The 18837-nt window shown below is 33.9% G+C and overlaps 1 protein-coding gene across 1 annotated transcript in view; it reads left to right on the plus strand.

Annotated features, from left to right (window-relative positions):
- The window catches only part of LOC126744748 (putative FERM domain-containing protein FRMD8P1), a 135776-nt gene extending 120997 nt beyond the window's left edge, over positions 1 to 14779 (plus strand). The window contains exons 7-10 of the mRNA XM_050452299.1: positions 3134 to 3345; positions 3475 to 3604; positions 13002 to 13272; positions 14426 to 14779. Of these exons, the coding sequence (XP_050308256.1) occupies positions 3134 to 3345; positions 3475 to 3604; positions 13002 to 13272; positions 14426 to 14571 (759 nt within the window). The 3' untranslated portion in view covers positions 14572 to 14779. The remainder of the gene's footprint in view (positions 1 to 3133; positions 3346 to 3474; positions 3605 to 13001; positions 13273 to 14425) is intronic.
- The last annotated feature ends 4058 nt before the right edge of the window (positions 14780 to 18837 follow it).

Here is an 18837-nt window from a genome sequence, read left to right on the forward strand (position 1 = left end):
TTTGCTAACGGTAGACTGAGATATTGTCTTATCAGGATACTTGGTATTAAACATTTCACAAACCTGGTGTTGGGTCCTAATGTGATCACCACATTCTATCATAATTAGTATTTCTATTCTCTCAGTTTCACTTAACTTATTCATCTTTTCAGGCAATATTAAATTTTACAATAAACAAGGATAAGACTGCTTGATACCTGTCACTTCAAAAAATAATGACAACATCATTGCAACAATGGATGAAAAAACACAAAAAACAAGGTTACCTTAGTAAGGGTGTTACATAGTTGCATGAATTATTGTATGTTCAGAAATTCAACCGTAAATTTCTCAGTACCTGTTGACACTAACTAGCTACTGTCAACAGATGCTTTTAAAAAAGCTTCGATAAAAAGTGCAAACCGCATTTGTCTATGTCTAACGTTTGGATTTTATAACAGGTCAAAAAGAAAAAGTAAAAGGAAAAGTAAAAGGAAACATGTTCTTAAATATTGTAAATTATTGTTTGTTATAGTTACGATTAACTCGAAACTTCTAAACGTACGCCTTCTTTGTGTCAACTGGATTAGCATACACTAAGGACTCCATATCCCCATAAGAAAAAATTTAATAAGAATTAGGTCAGGTGATCGAGCAGACCAAGATCAATGCGAAAATATACCTACAGTCCAGTATTCAACAGTTAAGTTTATTTAGGATTATACTTACTTTACTATTTTACTATTTTCACCCCTATTATGGCTACTTTTAATAGTTCATCTTGTTTGAGGGTCCGAATTGAGCCCCAATTGAGGTTATTTCTTTGTAAATCCTGACAGTTTATATTTTCTGGAATTTATATGCTTGCTTTGACAACCCAAAATTATTTCATGGGTCTTTAAAAGTGACTGCAATTCGTGATACTTTAATGAGTTTTGTTGTTTATCTTAGAAATAATTAAACAACACTCGTGAGTCAGGTGAAAGTTTTTATTAAAAAAAAATTAGTATGTTTCTGACATAAAAGTCTATTAGTGGAATAAATGTGTCCCAGAAAGAGTGTGTTCCTAAATTAAGTTCAGAAGTAAAGGATATCTGAAAGCCCAATTTAGTGCATGTCTTTAACAAGAAGTGAGGCCAGGATGGAGACTGAGAAATTAATTATTACTATAAAAATAATAATTAATATTAAAGAACTTTGACCAGCAGAGAGTAGAATAGTAGAGAGAAAAGAACAAAAGGCACGAGACCATAAACAAAAACAAGACAAAAAACATCAAGACCTGATCAAAACTATGAGAGATGACCTGAGCGAGAAAATGAAGAGCGAGATAGAAAACAAGAAAACCTGATGCAGGCCATGAAAGAAGACTTGCTAAACTTAAAAGCAGATCTTAAAAAGGTGCTAGAAAAACAGAGAAGAACAAGAGGAACGAGACCGACAACAATTTGGAAAAGTAGGTTAAAAAATACTAAAGAACTTGAAATAAACCTAAAGAGTACTCCTATTTATTCCGATCATGGAATACAATTTATGAAAGTTAAGATTCATTAAAATTCGATGGCAAAGAAGCCTGTAGTACGTATTTGAATCAGTTTGAGGCCGCTCCTAGGGGAAACCGCTAGGATAACGAAGAAAAGGCTTAAGCTATTCAGGTATAGCTTAAGCATTTTCTTAGGAAAATCTACAGAAATCTTAAAAATGGGACCATCTGATAATCAGCTTAATTTTGACATAGAGACGACATACATTAAAGCCCATCTACAATAAGTGTACCAGTCCCAATTGCAATCTAGGAGACGACAACACGGGGAAGGTCTCTAACAGTTTCAGGCCGATATTGCTTTTTTAGTAAATCTGGCTTCCGCCCCAACTGAGGTTCCGAAAAAAAAATTATAAATTGTTTTCTTGACGGGGTTGAAAATCCAGATACTAACTATGCTCTAAGGATGGCTCACCATAAAAGTATTTCGGAAGTTTTGGCCTATGGACAGGGGGATGAGGCAGCGTTTCTAGCAACAATGCAGCAAACTAGGCTAAGAATACAAATCCTTTCTATTATTAAATAATTAGGAGAGCTTGGTAGTACCAAAAAAAATATGCGACCGTGAATGTGAGATGGATATAAGATGGTAGGTAGTGGATACAGGATCAAGTCACATCATCGTAAAGCCCAACATGCAGAATTGCAGAATTTCATCATCTCTCAATTTAATACTTTAATCAGTAAATGGAAAGAGAGTCCCGATTATTGAGCTACACGAAGCTAAAGTCACCATTGACATAGCAACATTCCGGCAGCAAGTATTAGTAGCAAAAATTATGGATAAGGTTATATAAGGATTACATGCTGAGCAATTTAAAATATACCTATATAATCGCATATTGATGATCAATACTTCAAAAAATGTTTTGTTGTATAACATAGAAACAATTAAATGATAGTCAACATGAGTCAGGTGAGAGTTTTGGTGTTAATAAAAAAAGCACGTTCCTGACATAAAAGTGTGTTACTGGAAAAAGTGTGTTCCAGAAGGAAAGTGTTCCTAAATTATTTTACAGTATAATAAAATAACCTTTATGTCTATTTCTTTTTATGTATTTTTCTATCGAATTTTTGTATTACATTTTTTATGAAATTTGGATAAAAATATGTTAATATAACATAATGCAGGTAATCGATCACGTTATATTCCAAAGATATTGAAATTTTAAGCAAATCAATTTTGAGTTGTTAGGAATTCATGCCAATCTTAATATGACTGATGTCTCTATCCTTTTCCGGTATCGCAGCTGGAATGTTGTCAAATCAATAGCTGCACTACTTTGGTGCTATATGGTCTAATAATCGATATTTTTTTCGATTCGCTGATGATGTTGAGAAGATATTTAAAAAGATAAATTACTAAAATAATAAAGATAAACTTAATTAGTGAACCTGAACTACAAAATAAACTAAAATGGTACAAAAATTATACAATTAAAGTTTTAATGTTAAATAATATTATATGTATAATCTACAATTAATATTTAAAAATTTTCATGAGCAGTAGTAAAATTAAGACCACTAAATAATCGGATCAACTTGGTCGTCGACAACATCACACTAATCAAAGAAATATTTATTAGACCTATCCTTCATTTCATTTTAAAGGTACATACAACTCAATATTTCCGTGAGGAACAATCTAAGTTCTTACCTGCTCATGTGCGAAAAAGCCCAACATGGACTTGGTTGCCGATAAGTAGTAAGAATTCTGCTGAAGTTAAATTATTGGAGCAATTTAAGAGAATTCCTAGCACAGCCACCAATCGGCGATTAGTAAAAAAATATGTGGAATATTGTTGGTCGCTTCCATTTTATGGGTAGGTAAATTATTTGTATAAAATTATTTTAAATGTATCTTAATTTTTTCTTAGTCTTCCGAATTATCAAATGTTCAGTCGTTAAAATTATAACATAGTCATCGTATTTTTTATATTTTCAATTTTTAGAGCCGCATTTTTTGAAGGACAAATTGAAGAACCTGTTCGTGGTTTGATATCCTTGTTGACTCATCAAGATATACCGGTTTTAATTGCTATTAATTCCAGAGGACTCCATATCATTGATGACCTGAATTCTGTAAGTGAGTTTATATTCAATATCTAAGATTATTTTTTACAGATATTAATGGCTCACTGATATTTTCATTTTGGTAATAATGGTCACTTCTCTCTCGAACGAAGTGATTTTCTATTTAGACGATATAGATCTTTACAAGCTCATAATAACAAATAACATTACCATCCATCATGATGGTAAACTACTAATTAAACTCTCGTAATCACATAATATTCGTAACATAATAATGTAAGTTATGATGGCAGTGTATTAGATTTTTTAAAAAATAAAAAAAAAATTGTTAGATTATAAATATAAATATTTCAAGCGGCATAGAATATGTCTTAATTAGACGCAATTAAAACTGCATTCGATTCCAAACTTAACGCTACTATAACAACTGTTCAAAATGCCCTCTATTAACTTCAATGCATTTTGAGATACGTTTGACAAATGACTGCCGTATTTTAAAAGGAAGATCCTTATTATTTTTTAACATATTTACAGAATTTTTACATTTAGTTCATTTAGATTATTTATAGGACTATTGATTTCAAATATCCCCAAATACAGAAGTCTGGACTATGCGCAGGCCAAAGCAAAGGTCCTCCACGGCCAATCCAATGTTCGGGATATTGTTTGTCAAGGTAATTGCGTACCTGTCGAGAAGAATGCGCAAAAAAATCCTGCACAAAATACATGTTCTGCCTAATATTTAATGGTATTAATAGTAAAGACTTCCAAGTTCATTTGGTAAGAAAGTTAAGTAGGAGTCTCCCTTCAAATTAGGTGGTAGTTGAAATTAGGGGGCTTATTATATGGTTTTCAATAATACCACACCAAATGTTAACTTTAAATTCATGCTAGAAATTACGACTGACAACTGAATGGGGATTTTCAGTATCCCACATATGAGCATTTCTAGAATTAAATACGCCGCGTCTAGTAAATGTAGCCTCGTCTGTGAATAACACTCTGCTAATAAGCATTGGATCTGCGTTTTGCATATTTTTAAACTGACGACTAAACTGCATTCTGGTAGGCAAATCTGGTGGGATCAAACACTAAATTGATAGAGGCCTTCTTTCTAAAGTACTTTATCAACACATGGTTTCCTTACACCCGTAGCTGCCGCTATTCGCCTAGTACTCAACCCGGGATTTTCTGCTACGCGGACTCAAATTTCTTCTTCCTGTTCTTGGGAAATATTTTTTCTGGCGGCCCAAAACATGCATTTTTGGCCAAAATGATCCAGTTTCTCCTAGTCGGCTATAAATTCTTTGGAATAATTTATGGTTTGATTGTTGTCTATCTGGAAATATTTCCTGATACCTGCATCTTGCATGCCGTCCCTTAAAATTTACTTGCGCGTAAACACAAAGCATATCACGCATCTCCAAATTGGGAAACAAATTATGCCTAGGCATTATTTAAAATGATTAAATGACATTCAAAAAGTTTGACATAAATAAAACAAATACTTATCTCCAACGCCAAGTGCCAAAGATGCGATTTAAATAAAGTAGTAAATAAATTTTATTTTAATCATTGTTTTGAAAAATGGTGATTATGTCGAAAATGGTTGCAACGAGCACCCTCTACCGAAAACAAGAAAACTCTATACGAAATTTTATTTTTTTTTCTAAAAGAGCCGTATATTTTAAATTTCAGGTCAGTATGTCAATTGGTTCAGGACCTATGAGAAAAAAACGATAAATCAAATAATATTTTGACCTCTGTATTTCAGTTACTATTAAAGTTAGGATAAGGAAGTTGACCTCAATCACATTATTTTGACGTAAGGAATCTACTGTTGTTTTATGTACCATTACTTTCGGGACACCTAAAATCTCTTCCCTTTCTAAAATCTCTTTCATTAACATCCATAACTGTTTTGGCGTAAAAACAATTAACTTATCTTACACAAAAAAACAAAAAAAATACAATTTTCTTTATAAAGGAAAAATCCCATCTTTTCCCCGGGCACGGGGCAAGATGGGACAGCCCTCGGGGTAAGATGGGGGTCACAAGTTTATTTACAAACATCACATATATGGCAGATATCTAAACACTCATCTTCTTCTACTCCGGCGCAAGAATTGTGGGACCACTTTTGACATATTTGACAAGCTATCCATCCTTCAGTGGACCCCACATACCTATCACCACAGTATAAAAATTCGGTGTCGTCTTCGGCTGTATTCTCTGAAGCACCATTTGTTCCTTTAGCTTTATTTTTGACCTAGTTGTGACCACTTTTTGCTTTTTTTTCCTTCGGAACTAAAAGTTTTTAGATCTTCAAGTTCTCTTTTATACGGCGTTGACGTAAGGATGGCCGTCTTGCCTCGACGGCAATTATTTTGTCTGGCTCTTATTTCTACAATAGGAACAGGCATTATCTGAGCTGGAGTATAGTTTTTAAACCTAGTACTTAAGTCACGGCAAACATTTGCTGTAAAAATTCTTTTAGGTGGCGACCCACTTGCCTCTGGGGTTTTATGTAACGGACTATGAGATAATGTGGCAAGCTTACTCAAAGGGCAATTATCTTCATCATCTGAGCTTTGGTAGCCGGGAGATGTGAGATGATGATCTGTATGGGCCTGATAGCTGGTAGATGGCTGAACGTCATCACTAGAACCTATGGTTGAGTGATTACTAGAAATAGCAACCGGAATTACATTCTTAGTTAAGTTTGGCTGATTTTTTTCATGGATGATAGAGGGAAGGCCATCTTTATTTGCATTTGCTTGTGATTGAGGAACTTGCTTATCCTCCGTTAGGCTTATGTTTGTTGTTTCTGCAGCAAAAAAATCGGCATCTGTAAAGTTCTCAGAGTTGAATGGCCATATGCCGCATTTCCGAAATCCGTTAATCGCTGTGGACATAGTGGCAGCTTGTATGAAAGCTTTACCAAAAATGTCGCTAATTTGGAACATGCTAATAACTCTACCTGGATTAGCCATGCTGTTGCAGCTTGGTCAAAGGCTTCATAAAAGTAACATCCAACGGCTGAAGCCGATCAGTGCAGTGAGGTGTGTCGCTGGATCCATAAAATTACTGAAATTATGGACAATCACCTTGCTGACCGATTTATTAATTTTCCAAATATAAGAGATGAAAGATTAATTAATAAATTAAGATTTATGGAGAGATCCAATTTCCCTGGTGTTATAGTTCCTATTAATTGCACCCATGTTGCCATATCAAAAACCAAGAATGGATGAACACAACAAGTGATTTTCCATGAATTCAATTATTATTTCCCAATGGGTAGTTGTGGTTTAAAACGACATTTTTTTTATTTTAAAGAAATAATATAGGCATATATTTAATTAAACAAACACGAAGGCGAAAAAAAGTAACAAAATAAATGAAAATTTTTGGTGTTTATCAATAGAAAAGACAATTGACGTTTCCATCTATCAAATATTAGAGAAAATAACAAATATATAACAAGAAACCTAAATCAAATCGAACAAAACAAGTGTAGTCGACGATTGAAATTTGGAATCACCCTTCTCGTCACGACTGAGTTGCGATCGAATTCGAAGACGTGATCGTATCGAGATTGAGACGTGATTTTAGAATCTCGGCCCAGGGTTACTGGCGGTTAAACCGATGACGTCATTTGACAAGTCTCGGTAAATACCAAATATTGCTTGTATGAAGCGGTATTTACTTTTGGTTTTAACCACCCCTCGCTTGGACAGGCTATTAGAATCTATCTAATCCCAGGATTTAATACATAGAGCGTCATATTCGTATTAGGAGAAATGTACTTTGTACGCCGGTGTACAGCAAATTTTTAAAGACTCCGTAGTGCTGTCCATAACTTACTTTAATAGCAAATGGCACCCCAAACATTATATAAAAGCTACAAGTATGGTGAAAAGTCAAGTTTGAGACGTTTAGAGTGAGAACAGGTAAAACCCCTAAAGGCATCATCAGACCTGATCAACAGCTTCTGAAAACTATAGGAAGTATTTAATATAACTGACTTTTATCATATAGTTCCCACAGCCTAGTACCCAGTGAATTTACCATGATGACATGGTAAATTCACATGGTAAATGGACCACACATGGATTCATATGGACCTTTTACCATGATGACAAGAACAATAAAAAAAATCATGAAGTAGCTTTACTGTCTTTACTGTATAGGTACTATAAAAATCAGTGTTCTAACACATCAAGCATAGAAGAAGTTAGAAAGTGTGAAGTTAGAAAGAGCAAGTATCCATACCGTAGGCAGGTATAAAGAGAATTATTGTATTACAGATTTTGAAGATCAAGTTGATTTCAAAATTAGTAGTACTAGCATTGGACAAGCCAAAGTGCATACCAAAGCAGGGATAAAAACAATTTCTCAGATTGTTTATGTACCAGAATTAAGAAACAACTTTACTGATTATTAGTAAGATAGTTGAAAAGGGTCACAGTTTTCAGTGATAATAAATGTGTCATCGTTGAATACAGCTATTTAGCTAGTTCTCCAGCGTCTAACCCGCCGTCGTGATTACTTTTAGATCTTAGAATACATGAAAAAAAAACCTCACAGCAGATTCCGCTCACACCTCCTATTTTGTTCAACAATTTATTATAATTTACATTTTGTGGTTTATTATTGTTGGCTTCCTTCGATAGCTGTTCAGGTTAAATATATTTAAGAATCCGCGTTCCTAATTTCACACAAATCTTTGTAAATTTTTTAAATCTTGTACTCTTTCATATACTCAATATCTACTTTTCAGGTCTAGCATAGAAAAGATCTTGGATCCAGTCAGTGTTCAAAGTGTCATCAATATGATAAAGAAAATAGCTGTCCTTTTTGGTCATGTTATCAAGCTATTGGTAATCTACGCAGAATCTGGTATAGCCGTTTTTCTGCTTTACAAGTACCATCGGTGAATATCATGGAGTGCTAAATTGTTTTCCGATACCTTAGTTAGCCATATGCTCAAAAATCTTGTTAGCCTTTTCTCTGTTTACTAGTATTCTAGATATCTGCCAAATGCAACAAGTATTTGGTGTATTGATTTTGCGCTGAGCTATGTTGGTCCTCCCTTTCTATCCAGTATCAAAAACATTTTAATATCTATGGACCAAATGCCTTATCCTCTTTTTTTGGTCTGGCCTTAGACCGGTGCCTGACAATTAATTTGATCCTGTTTATTTCCACAGCCACAACTTGTCAAAGAATTGCTAAAACTGCAGAGCAGTATCCAAACTCCTGATACATCCGAGTGCTATAGCTCCACCAACAGCCTTGTTATGCATTGCATGTTCGGACATGACTATTTTACAATCTGTGGTCTTGTTCTCAACGCCGCCATCCAAAATAGTTTCGAATCGTGGTCGTCTCTGATAATGAAACTGCTATTCCTCTCAGGATGTAAAACAACTTCCACATAGCCTATGATCAGGACTGAAAGCTTACCTCAAAGCTTTTGATATCTATTATGTCCATCTGTATATAATCTTCTATGTAACCTGCTTTGCCATATTTCCAATAATTAAACTTTTACTCCTGGCCGCTACGTACTCCATAATGGTCGACTTGACTGATTCCATCCCAAACAGCCTAATACGAGCCTGGCCATTATTCATGTTCTTCGCAGCTTCATATTGAAGAACCCGTGTGTGCGCTCAGTTCACCATCTCGGAGTCCATTCAGGAATGCTTGAACTGCCAAGCATTTATATGATTCTTTCCTGGACATCTGGATATGCCAGTCGAACCAAACATGCAATATCAGATTGAAATTCTTGTAAGGACGCGTGTGATAGATATGTTCCAGGTGTTACAGACCATAGCGTATCTCTAAATGGCTCACCAGTCGTACACTTCTTGCTGTTCGGGAGATTTTCTTTACAGGATAAAAGCAGCTCCTCTCAGGGCTAACATGAGAGCGCTTGTCTTCTCTCTGATTGATCCACCGTTTGCTTTTGTAGCCGCTTTAAACTAACGCTGATAAATTAATTAAGTAAAAGCAGTTTGAGCCACAAACAGATGTAGTATAGGCACAAACTTCCTTCTCGTTATCCACTGCTTGCCTAAAGGGCACCTCATTGAAAGTGTTAATGTCCATTCTTGCAATTTTATTTTGGACTTCCTGCATCCTGTCCTCTATCGATGAAATATTCCGCTTTGTTAATTCGTTTTTTAAATTAGAATTATTTTCTGAAATCCTTTCATTCAACAGGCATAATTTTCTCCTAGTGTGGCACAGTTTCGGTTCATCTTTGCAGAATTTTCCAGCAACTTAGCTTCAGAACTTTTTTTTTTTATTTGGCCGATATCACTTATAAGTCAGTCGTAATAACGCATTACTTGAGTCATCGCCTTCCTCAAGTAATGCGTTACGAAGTCGCTCCTGTAAGTTTTTTTGTGTCGTATCACAGTCCCATTCGTCCAGCTTCTTTTTTAGGTTAGTGACTTTAATTCCGCCAGCTTTGACATTTGCATACACTTACATTCTGATGTAATTCAGGGCTGGGATTCTAAAATCAGGACTCGATCTCGATACGATCACGACTTCGAATTCGATCGCGACCCAGTCGTGACGACAAGGGCGATTCTAAATTTGAATCGTCGGCTAAACTCGTTTTATTCGATTTGATTTAGGTTTCTTGGTATATATTTGTTATTTTCCCTAATATTTGACAGATGGAAGCGTCAATTGTCTTTTCTATTGATAAACACAAGAGTTTTTATTTATTTTTTTTCGCCTTCGTGTTTTTTATTTAAATATATTATTTCTTTAAAATAAAAAATTGTCGTTTAAAACCATCACTATCCATTGGAAAATCATAATTGAATTAATAGAAAATCACAAAAACTTGTTGTGTTCATCCACTTTTGATATGTTTAAACGTTTTAATATGGCAACATGTGTGCAATCAATAGGACCTAGAACAGCAGGGAAATTGGATCTCTCTATAAATGTTAAATTAATAATTTCACTAATCTCTTATATTTGAAAAATTAATGAATGTACAAAAACTGAATGTACACAAACTGACTCTATTATTAACAGAAGGTTGTGGAAAATAGGTTCGAATTAAATTTATTAGTTGTGTTTAAGAAAGCTTCTTGATATACTAATGAAAACCTGGTATCATAGATTATATGCCTGGTATGACTATTGATAAACAATAAATGAAACAAATACGTTTAAAAAAGGATGCTGTTACATTATGCACGTATTAAAAAAGGAAGACGCTATTTCGTCTGGTGTATACGATATACTCAAGCGTGTCGTCGACAAATCGTTAAAAAATAGGCAATCCGCAAGACACTCACGATTGAAAATTTTATTTAGAATCAGTCATATCGAGTAATCGTGTCGAGTCGTTTTTAGAATCTAGATTTTAGAATCCCAGCGCTGTCTACTATTATTAATTTTTCACCAATGTTTAGTTGACTGACGTACAATTGAGACTTGACACTAATTCAGTGTTGTTACCGTTCGTGTAGGTGTAAATTAAAAATACTCAATGGACAAGAATAGTTGATTGATTGTACACATACACAATAAAATGGTTATTTGCACGGTCTTTGTTTCCTATTATTTATTTCGATTTAAAAGTCCGCCTTGAGCTTTCCCCCAAGCAGTGAGGGGTTCTTATATATTAGCTAGAGTTAGATTATTGTTCTGGAAAATTCACTAACCCTCCATGCGTCTCCCAGATGTCGCACGGTGATAATCGGCCACCCGCTCATAATTTGATTAATTGAAAAGATCAACAAGTCAATCCGTTTTCCAATTAAAATATTTTTAATTGGACGAATTCAGCGATTGCATTATGATGGATTCAGGTGTGCCCGAATTCGTTACTTCCGTAACGAACCGGGGCACTTAAATTAAATTCTAAGCTTTTTTGCTGTAAGAATCCTTTCAGATTAATCTTACACTGCTGTTATTTGCTTTGTAAGAATATCTTCTAAGAAATACTTATTTTTAAAAGAATGTGGCACTTTACAAAGAAGTTCTTCTTTACCAACTGCTAGTAGTATTTTGATTTATTGATTATCCCCAATATTTATTAAAAATAGAAAAACGCGAAATCCTAAAATGTTAAGGTATATATTATGTATGCATTTTTGTAAAAATAAGTATTAAATGCGTTGCTCTAGATAATGTTACTGATTTGACCACTTTATGTTGAAGAAGATGATAAGAAAAAATCTACATTAAGTATCAATTTATAAACTTCTTACCCTTTATATCCCAGTTTCCAGGTAAATGGATAGGGCGAAGGGAGCCTATAGAATGACCTGCTAATCTCCTGATATAACGCCGTTAGACTTTTTTCTATGGGGTCATTTGAAATCTATTGTGTTTACTCCCCAACCTGAAAGTTTGGATGAACTTCGTCAACGCATCTTGGACAGCTGCCATGATATCCCACAACATGTTTTTAAAAATGTCAGGAATTTGAACATCGCCTATATCATTGTTTAGCCAAAAACGGGCAAAATGTTGAACACTTATTGAAATAAAAACTGATATTTTCATGTTTTTGTTTTCTATCTGAACAAATTAAGATAAACAAAGATTTTTCTAATTTTCTCGAAAACAAATCGACCGATTTAAAAAAATCAAACGTCAAAATAAAAGACTTCGAAAGACCTTTTAAACAAGCTATTACTCGATATCCCTTGCCGTTTAAAATTTTTAATGGGATGACCCTGGGCGGTAGAGGGTGAAAGGGGGTGAAGTAATTTTAGGTTAGAAAGTTGTCCCCCTTGACAAACCTTTTGACGTATTTCGGCGTTTTTTTTTTAAACAATTGTTTTCGATAAATCCGTGGTGGGAAGTTTTCAAATGAACCTGTATACATATACGTAACCCTGTATACATATAGTGTCTAAGGAATAGTATGAATAGGAATAGTAGAATGTGTATAAGGAAAGAAAACTCTTACAGAAATGTCTCCCTACGACTAAGGACCTTCCACCAAGTTCAAACCCTATTTAAATGGAAGAGACGATGCAAATCATTTCTATTTAGAAGTTGACGTATAGTAACAATTTTTTTTAGATAGGAAGTTATTATATTGATTTTTCCATATTGTATTGCAATGTGTTAAGGAATTTACAAACTTAGCGTTTCCGTTGAGACGCCACATCAGCAACACCGGTCTAGATAAGCCACCGCTTGGGAGACAGACTTTAGTATAAGTAGGTTTCAGTTTTGAATATTAACAAAGTCTTATAATTTTATTTATTGATTTTAAGGTCATTATATCAGTTTGAAAATCCATTTATATTTAAATACTATTAAATAAATAATATAGTTCAAGTTAACGTAGTTATTCATGTTTGTATATGGTTCTTCTTATAAAAATGGTTTGGAAGCTTGATTAAAAATATCAAAAAAACTATTAAAACCAATTTTCTGTTATTTTTAGCAAGTCGTTTTGGGTCTGCGTTTTGAAGAATTCAGATGGGATTGTAGCAAGCCGACAAGAGATAATAATCCAGATTATCTTCCATGTCTCTTTATTCAATTTATGATCGTCGAAAATGGAGCTAGAGTATCCAAGATGTTGCAAGTGTTTTCAAGGCAAGCAAGTTTGATGGACACATTAATTACTACTTATGTATCACAGTTAAGCCAAAATATGTCAAATGATGAAATAGATAATAAGGCTTATGATACCCAACGGAATGCTGATAATGGTAAGCAGACTCTGTAAGCAGTTACTTAAGTAACATCACTACATATTCCTATCCAAGCTGTAAATTGACAACCTATTGGCTTAAAGATTTTAAAAAAGTCACAGTACGATTTATTTTTGCACTGGTTTAAAGGATTGTATTTGAGTTATTACAAAGCCAAAAAGTAACTTAAATTAAAGAAGTAGTGAAATAATTTTCACCACATGCTTTGCAACTGAAATTTTACTCAAATAACATTTAGTTACATGCAAATAAAACTGAACAGAAAAGATTACGTACGTATTATATCAAAAAACTATAAAGTCAAATAATCAAAACAGTAACATGTAAGAAGTCTTATATAGTGTTTGAAAATCAACTGGATGATAGGTAATTTTATTCTTTTATGTAGAAAATGTATCCTTTACGTTGGTGGAATGTTTGATCATCATTTAATTTAGGCATATTTGTCTCTCAACTACCTGTACTCACTCTGGATAGTACCATCGACTGAGAAATTTTAAATGAACAAAATGTTTTTTTTTTCTCTCTTATATTTAATTTATAATTATATTAACTTAATTACCCAATTTAGAAACTAGAAGTATAGTGTATTTTTACATACGGCCAATTTTTAATTTAATTTAATTAGTGTATATTCGTGGTACTTCTATAATTCTTTCCTGAACATCTAGATATGCCAGTCGAACCAAGTGAGGAATACCAGCTTTAAATTCCTGCAAGGACTCCTCTCACTTTTGACATCGATTTTTCTACTGCGTGTGGTAGACATGTTATGGGTGTGACTGATCATAACGCAACTCCGAATGCGTGGTGACTGTACAGTTTTTGTCGGAATTTATTCTTTGCAGTAGTAAACGTAAAGGCAGTAATACCATCAAATTGACACGGTTTGAGGCGCATCAAATCAACATATTTCGTATTGGCACAAACTTCGTTCTTGTTGTCCACTGCTGAAGCAGATAAGATTTATACTTATGATAGCTTCAATATGAATCTTGAAGGGATTCACCTTCTTTTGTGAGGTACTGGTTGAAATTACATCCAGAATATCTAAATACACTTCATCTATAGACCCATATGGGATTACTATAATATAACTAAATACAATTAGACCATCCCAAATTAATACTATATGTTTGATTATTTTTAGATAATCATAACTTAGTAGTCGGAAACAGTGGATATGCTTCAAAATACTCAAAGCTAAGCAATAAATTAAGCAAGCTTACTTTGGCGACATTTGATGACGAGGGACGATGTATAGGAAAATCTGGTTCCTGGTCTTTCAGCTACTAGAGCTAAATTTACACTTTTTAACATGTTGTGTGTAATAGATAGTTACTAATTTTATTTATTATAAACCGTTTCAGTAAAATGAAAAAAAATGCATATACCCATATTTTATCCGAATATACTTCATTATAAACACGTGTACCTTAATTTCTTAATGAAAGGAAATCGTGAAAAATAGATGTAGAATGTAAAATAAATAAATAAAGATAAACTTTTTTGTATTTTCTTTTTTCATTTGTATGCGATAAGTTTTGGTTTTCATAATCCCATAAGTTAATATTCTCGAACTCTAAGGACTGGAGCGTGATATAGAACTTAAAAATTGGAAATATATATATTTTATCACTCTTCAGAAAACCTAAAGGATGGTAGTTTCAAGAAAATGTTTTATTTCACTTTTCATTGTAGTTTAAATAACAGTGTCGTTTATACAGTGTCCTTTCAAGTCGGTACTTAACAATCGACCAACCGCTTGACTGGCAGACCTAACAACTTATTTAAACCAGAGCCATAATATATGAACACTTCAAACCATTAAATGTGAACCCATCATTTACATATCGTTTAGCAAAAAATGATTTTCAAACTTTAGTGTGACCTTATTATTTCTTTAAAGCAGAATCCTAATGGACGTCTTCGCGGTTAGAAAAAATTCTCATCGGATTCGACGGACGTTCCGATTTTCTTTGGTTCGTTTAGAAAGCTGAACTTAAATCTAATTTTAAATATAAAAAAATTTTCGCAAGAACCATTTAAAACAAAATTAACACAACAATTTATGCTGTATAGGGACGAGGATTTTTGTGTTTTGATGTTATTTACTTAAGAACACAATTTTTAAGACATGTCATATTAGTAGTCGGGAATTTCACGAAAACGATAAAATAATAATTAAGAATTTAACGAAGCAAAACAGGGGCGTACCCAGGTAGGGGCAGGGCCTAGAAGATAAGATAAAAGTCAATTTTCCTGGCAAATGGAAATTAAAAACGTGTTACCTACTCTGCGCAAAATGAAGTGTTAGAAACAAAATATCTTTTCAGTCAGATATTTTGATTTAATATTGTTTTATCTATAATTAAATATTCTACAATATTCGATATAGTATACTGTACGACTCAATATAATTTAAATCTCCCCCGAAACCATCCCACCTCGTAGTTTCCGCTCACGACGAGACAATCAGAGCCATCTAGGATTAAAGCCGAATATAATTTGAAGAAAACAACATCTAGCGCTATTTAGTTGCGGACGGCAGTATTTTTTCCAGTAAAGAGAATAAGAGAAATCTAAAACAGCATCAATTTATACGGTCAATAGTCTTCTATTTAATAGCAATACCACGAAGAACGTTCTACTGAAAAGGACAGGCAGTGATAGCAAGTATGAGACAAGGACCGAAATAGAGTATTTTCTACGTATTTCGGGAGCAGGAATATTGGAATATATACGTGGGATCGTGAGGCCGAGCAAGGCAACAGAAAACATAACCTTCAAAGGTTATGTTTTGTGCAAGGCAAATCAGTTCGACGAGATGACGAGACAACGAATTCAATTCAGTTCGGAGTTTAATACGAGTGAATGTTTCAGGCGCCATAGTGTCTTATAGTTTAGTTGTGGCGAGATTTAATTTACGTTTACTGCGAACAATTGGAGACTGGAAATATTACTCTATCGAATGGATATCAAGAAATTTGTTGAATAAGGTAAGCCAAAACAAAAAAAAATCTAATATGATTATTTGATTTCTTTGTTCAAACCACAAAGTTAACGAATTTTGAATATCGCAATTTTACCTGTATTGATAGGAAGTCCGAAGTAAGGGATATTTGAATGTGATGTTATTATAGGTATCTTAATCTTTATTTGCCATATTTTTGTCCTATGCTTAAACACAGTAAAAATTATTTTGTGTATGCATTTTGTAGGGACAACACTCGAAAAAAAAGGTCGGGAAAGTAGCAGTGGAAGCGGAAGCGATGAAAATGACAACCATGATAAAATTACTCATGTAAAGCCAAGATAATTGCCTGCTTACATCGGACAAGCGTCCAGCAAAACCTGTAGATATATCTCTTGCAGACTATTCTTCTCCATCGATGTCCCAACAAACTTATGACATCAATTGATCCTGAAATTATAGTGGACGATGGCTATCATGAAAATGGTCTGGGTTGTTATATTGTGTTGGCTATCCAGCTATCGATGGAAAAGAAGAGGAAGTTGTCACAAAATCCTTGGATCCCGCCCAGAAATTACGATTTCAAAAGTCATGCAAGCCATTTGAAAAGAAAATTTAATTATGCTTGGTTGGATCAATATGCACCAAGGCTAGTATACTCCAAGCAAATAAAAGGTAATCTTTGTAAGCATTGCTTTGTTCCCTTTGCCCATCAGCACTGAGAGAGGAATTTTGGGATCATGTATGGCCAGGCCATCTATAAAGTTCAAAAATATGCATGAAGACTGCCGAAAACATGCAACAACCTTCACCTAACAGCGACAAATGCTGCAAACAATTTTCTTGAAAATGTTTTTGTAGACATCCAACTGCAAAGTGGACACTAAAAAGCAATCGATGAAAACAGACAAATATTGTCATAAATTAATACTTGTATAGTATTTTGCGGTACACATGATATGCGTCTTAGGGAAACAGAAACAGATGAGGGTGTTTTATTGGATTTATTGAAGTTGAGAATCAATTCAGGGGACGGCAAATTAAAAAGTCACCTGGAAATGTGCCGTCGCAATGCAGTTTACATATCGCCAAAAATACAATATGAATTGATAAACAACATTTTCCCAGAGCTTGTGAAATCTCTGGAAACGTTATCCGTAGAGGCAAATTATGCCACCAGAAAATCTGCATATCAGTTGCATTCAGCCGTTACAAAACCAGTGTTTATTATTGCTCGGCAAACAATAGCCGAATATTCAGCAGTTTTAGAACCAGTAATTAGCGCACGGCAAGATAAATCGATCAACATGATCTCGGTGGGGGAACACATCAAAAATATCAAGGACATTCTTAGGAATGACCGCGAGTTTCCTGATAGAATAAGTAATAAAATGATTCAAAAAGCGCGAGCTGTTACAATGGATTTGAACATAGAAATTTCAAACACATAGAAGTAATTCGCCATCAGACAATGATAACGAATATTGGCGGCGTTTCCTGATAATACCATACATTGATTCACTAATTTCATCATTGAATATTCGATTCTCCTAAGAAAATACTCCGGCGTTTGCTTTAAGTAAGCTAGATCCCTTGTATATGGCCAAGACCAAAACCAGCATTACAGACTTACACAAGAACGCATTCCATTCCAAGCATCATTCCAAGCATTCAAGCATCATTTCAAGAATTTTATAACCTGCATATCACCGGAGAAATAAACCTTTGGCATAATTTATGGGTGAAGAAGGCTTTATCAGATGATCAATTAACAAACATAGAAGTAGTTGATCTGTTTAACGAAGCCAAAATTTTTTACCTTGCTGTCAGAAAGGCATTGATTATTTGAAGCTTTATCCCATGCACTACGGCGACCGGTCCTTCAGTACGCTGCAAAGAAATAAAACGTAGCTTAGAAACACCATGGGTGAAGAAAGGCTAATATACATTTTAGGTTAATATACATATATATTAAAGGTTAATATACATATATATTATGATTATTATATATATAATATTTTGTTTTGTGTCAATCAAACTAATTAATAAAAGTCAATTTTCATGATTTTTTGTTTTAATATACCCGACCGACCATCTTCTCGAAACAAGTATGAGCTGCCCCCCCCCCCAGCTGAAATCCTGGGTATGCCCTTAAAGCAAAACAATTATCGTGCTTCCATTGTAAATAGAATTTAATATAATTAAATAATTTAATTTTAATATAAATAAACAGGTTTTTACACCTCCAAAATGTGAACCTGTAAAATATTTGAGTAAGTGTCCGTACATCAAAGGACTTTCTGAAAGTGTAAGAAATACTATGATGAAAAAAAGCATGGAATATTAAACAGCCTCTATTTTCACTAAATCAAAAGAACCTCTTCCTAAAGAACTATCTTCTAATTGAATTTACAAGGTTCCCTGTTGTAACTGTGAAAGAGTTATATTGGACAAACTAGACAATACATCAAAAGCAGAATGAGTCAGCACAAGTACGATTGCAATAGCATCAATTAAAATAAAAAGGAGCATACAGCTTTGGCACACTCATAATTTTTCATTGGGTCAAAATTTCGATTTTTCAAAAG

Source organism: Anthonomus grandis, chromosome 1 (genome assembly GCF_022605725.1).
Source record: "Anthonomus grandis grandis chromosome 1, icAntGran1.3, whole genome shotgun sequence".
Taxonomy (NCBI): domain Eukaryota; kingdom Metazoa; phylum Arthropoda; class Insecta; order Coleoptera; family Curculionidae; genus Anthonomus; species Anthonomus grandis.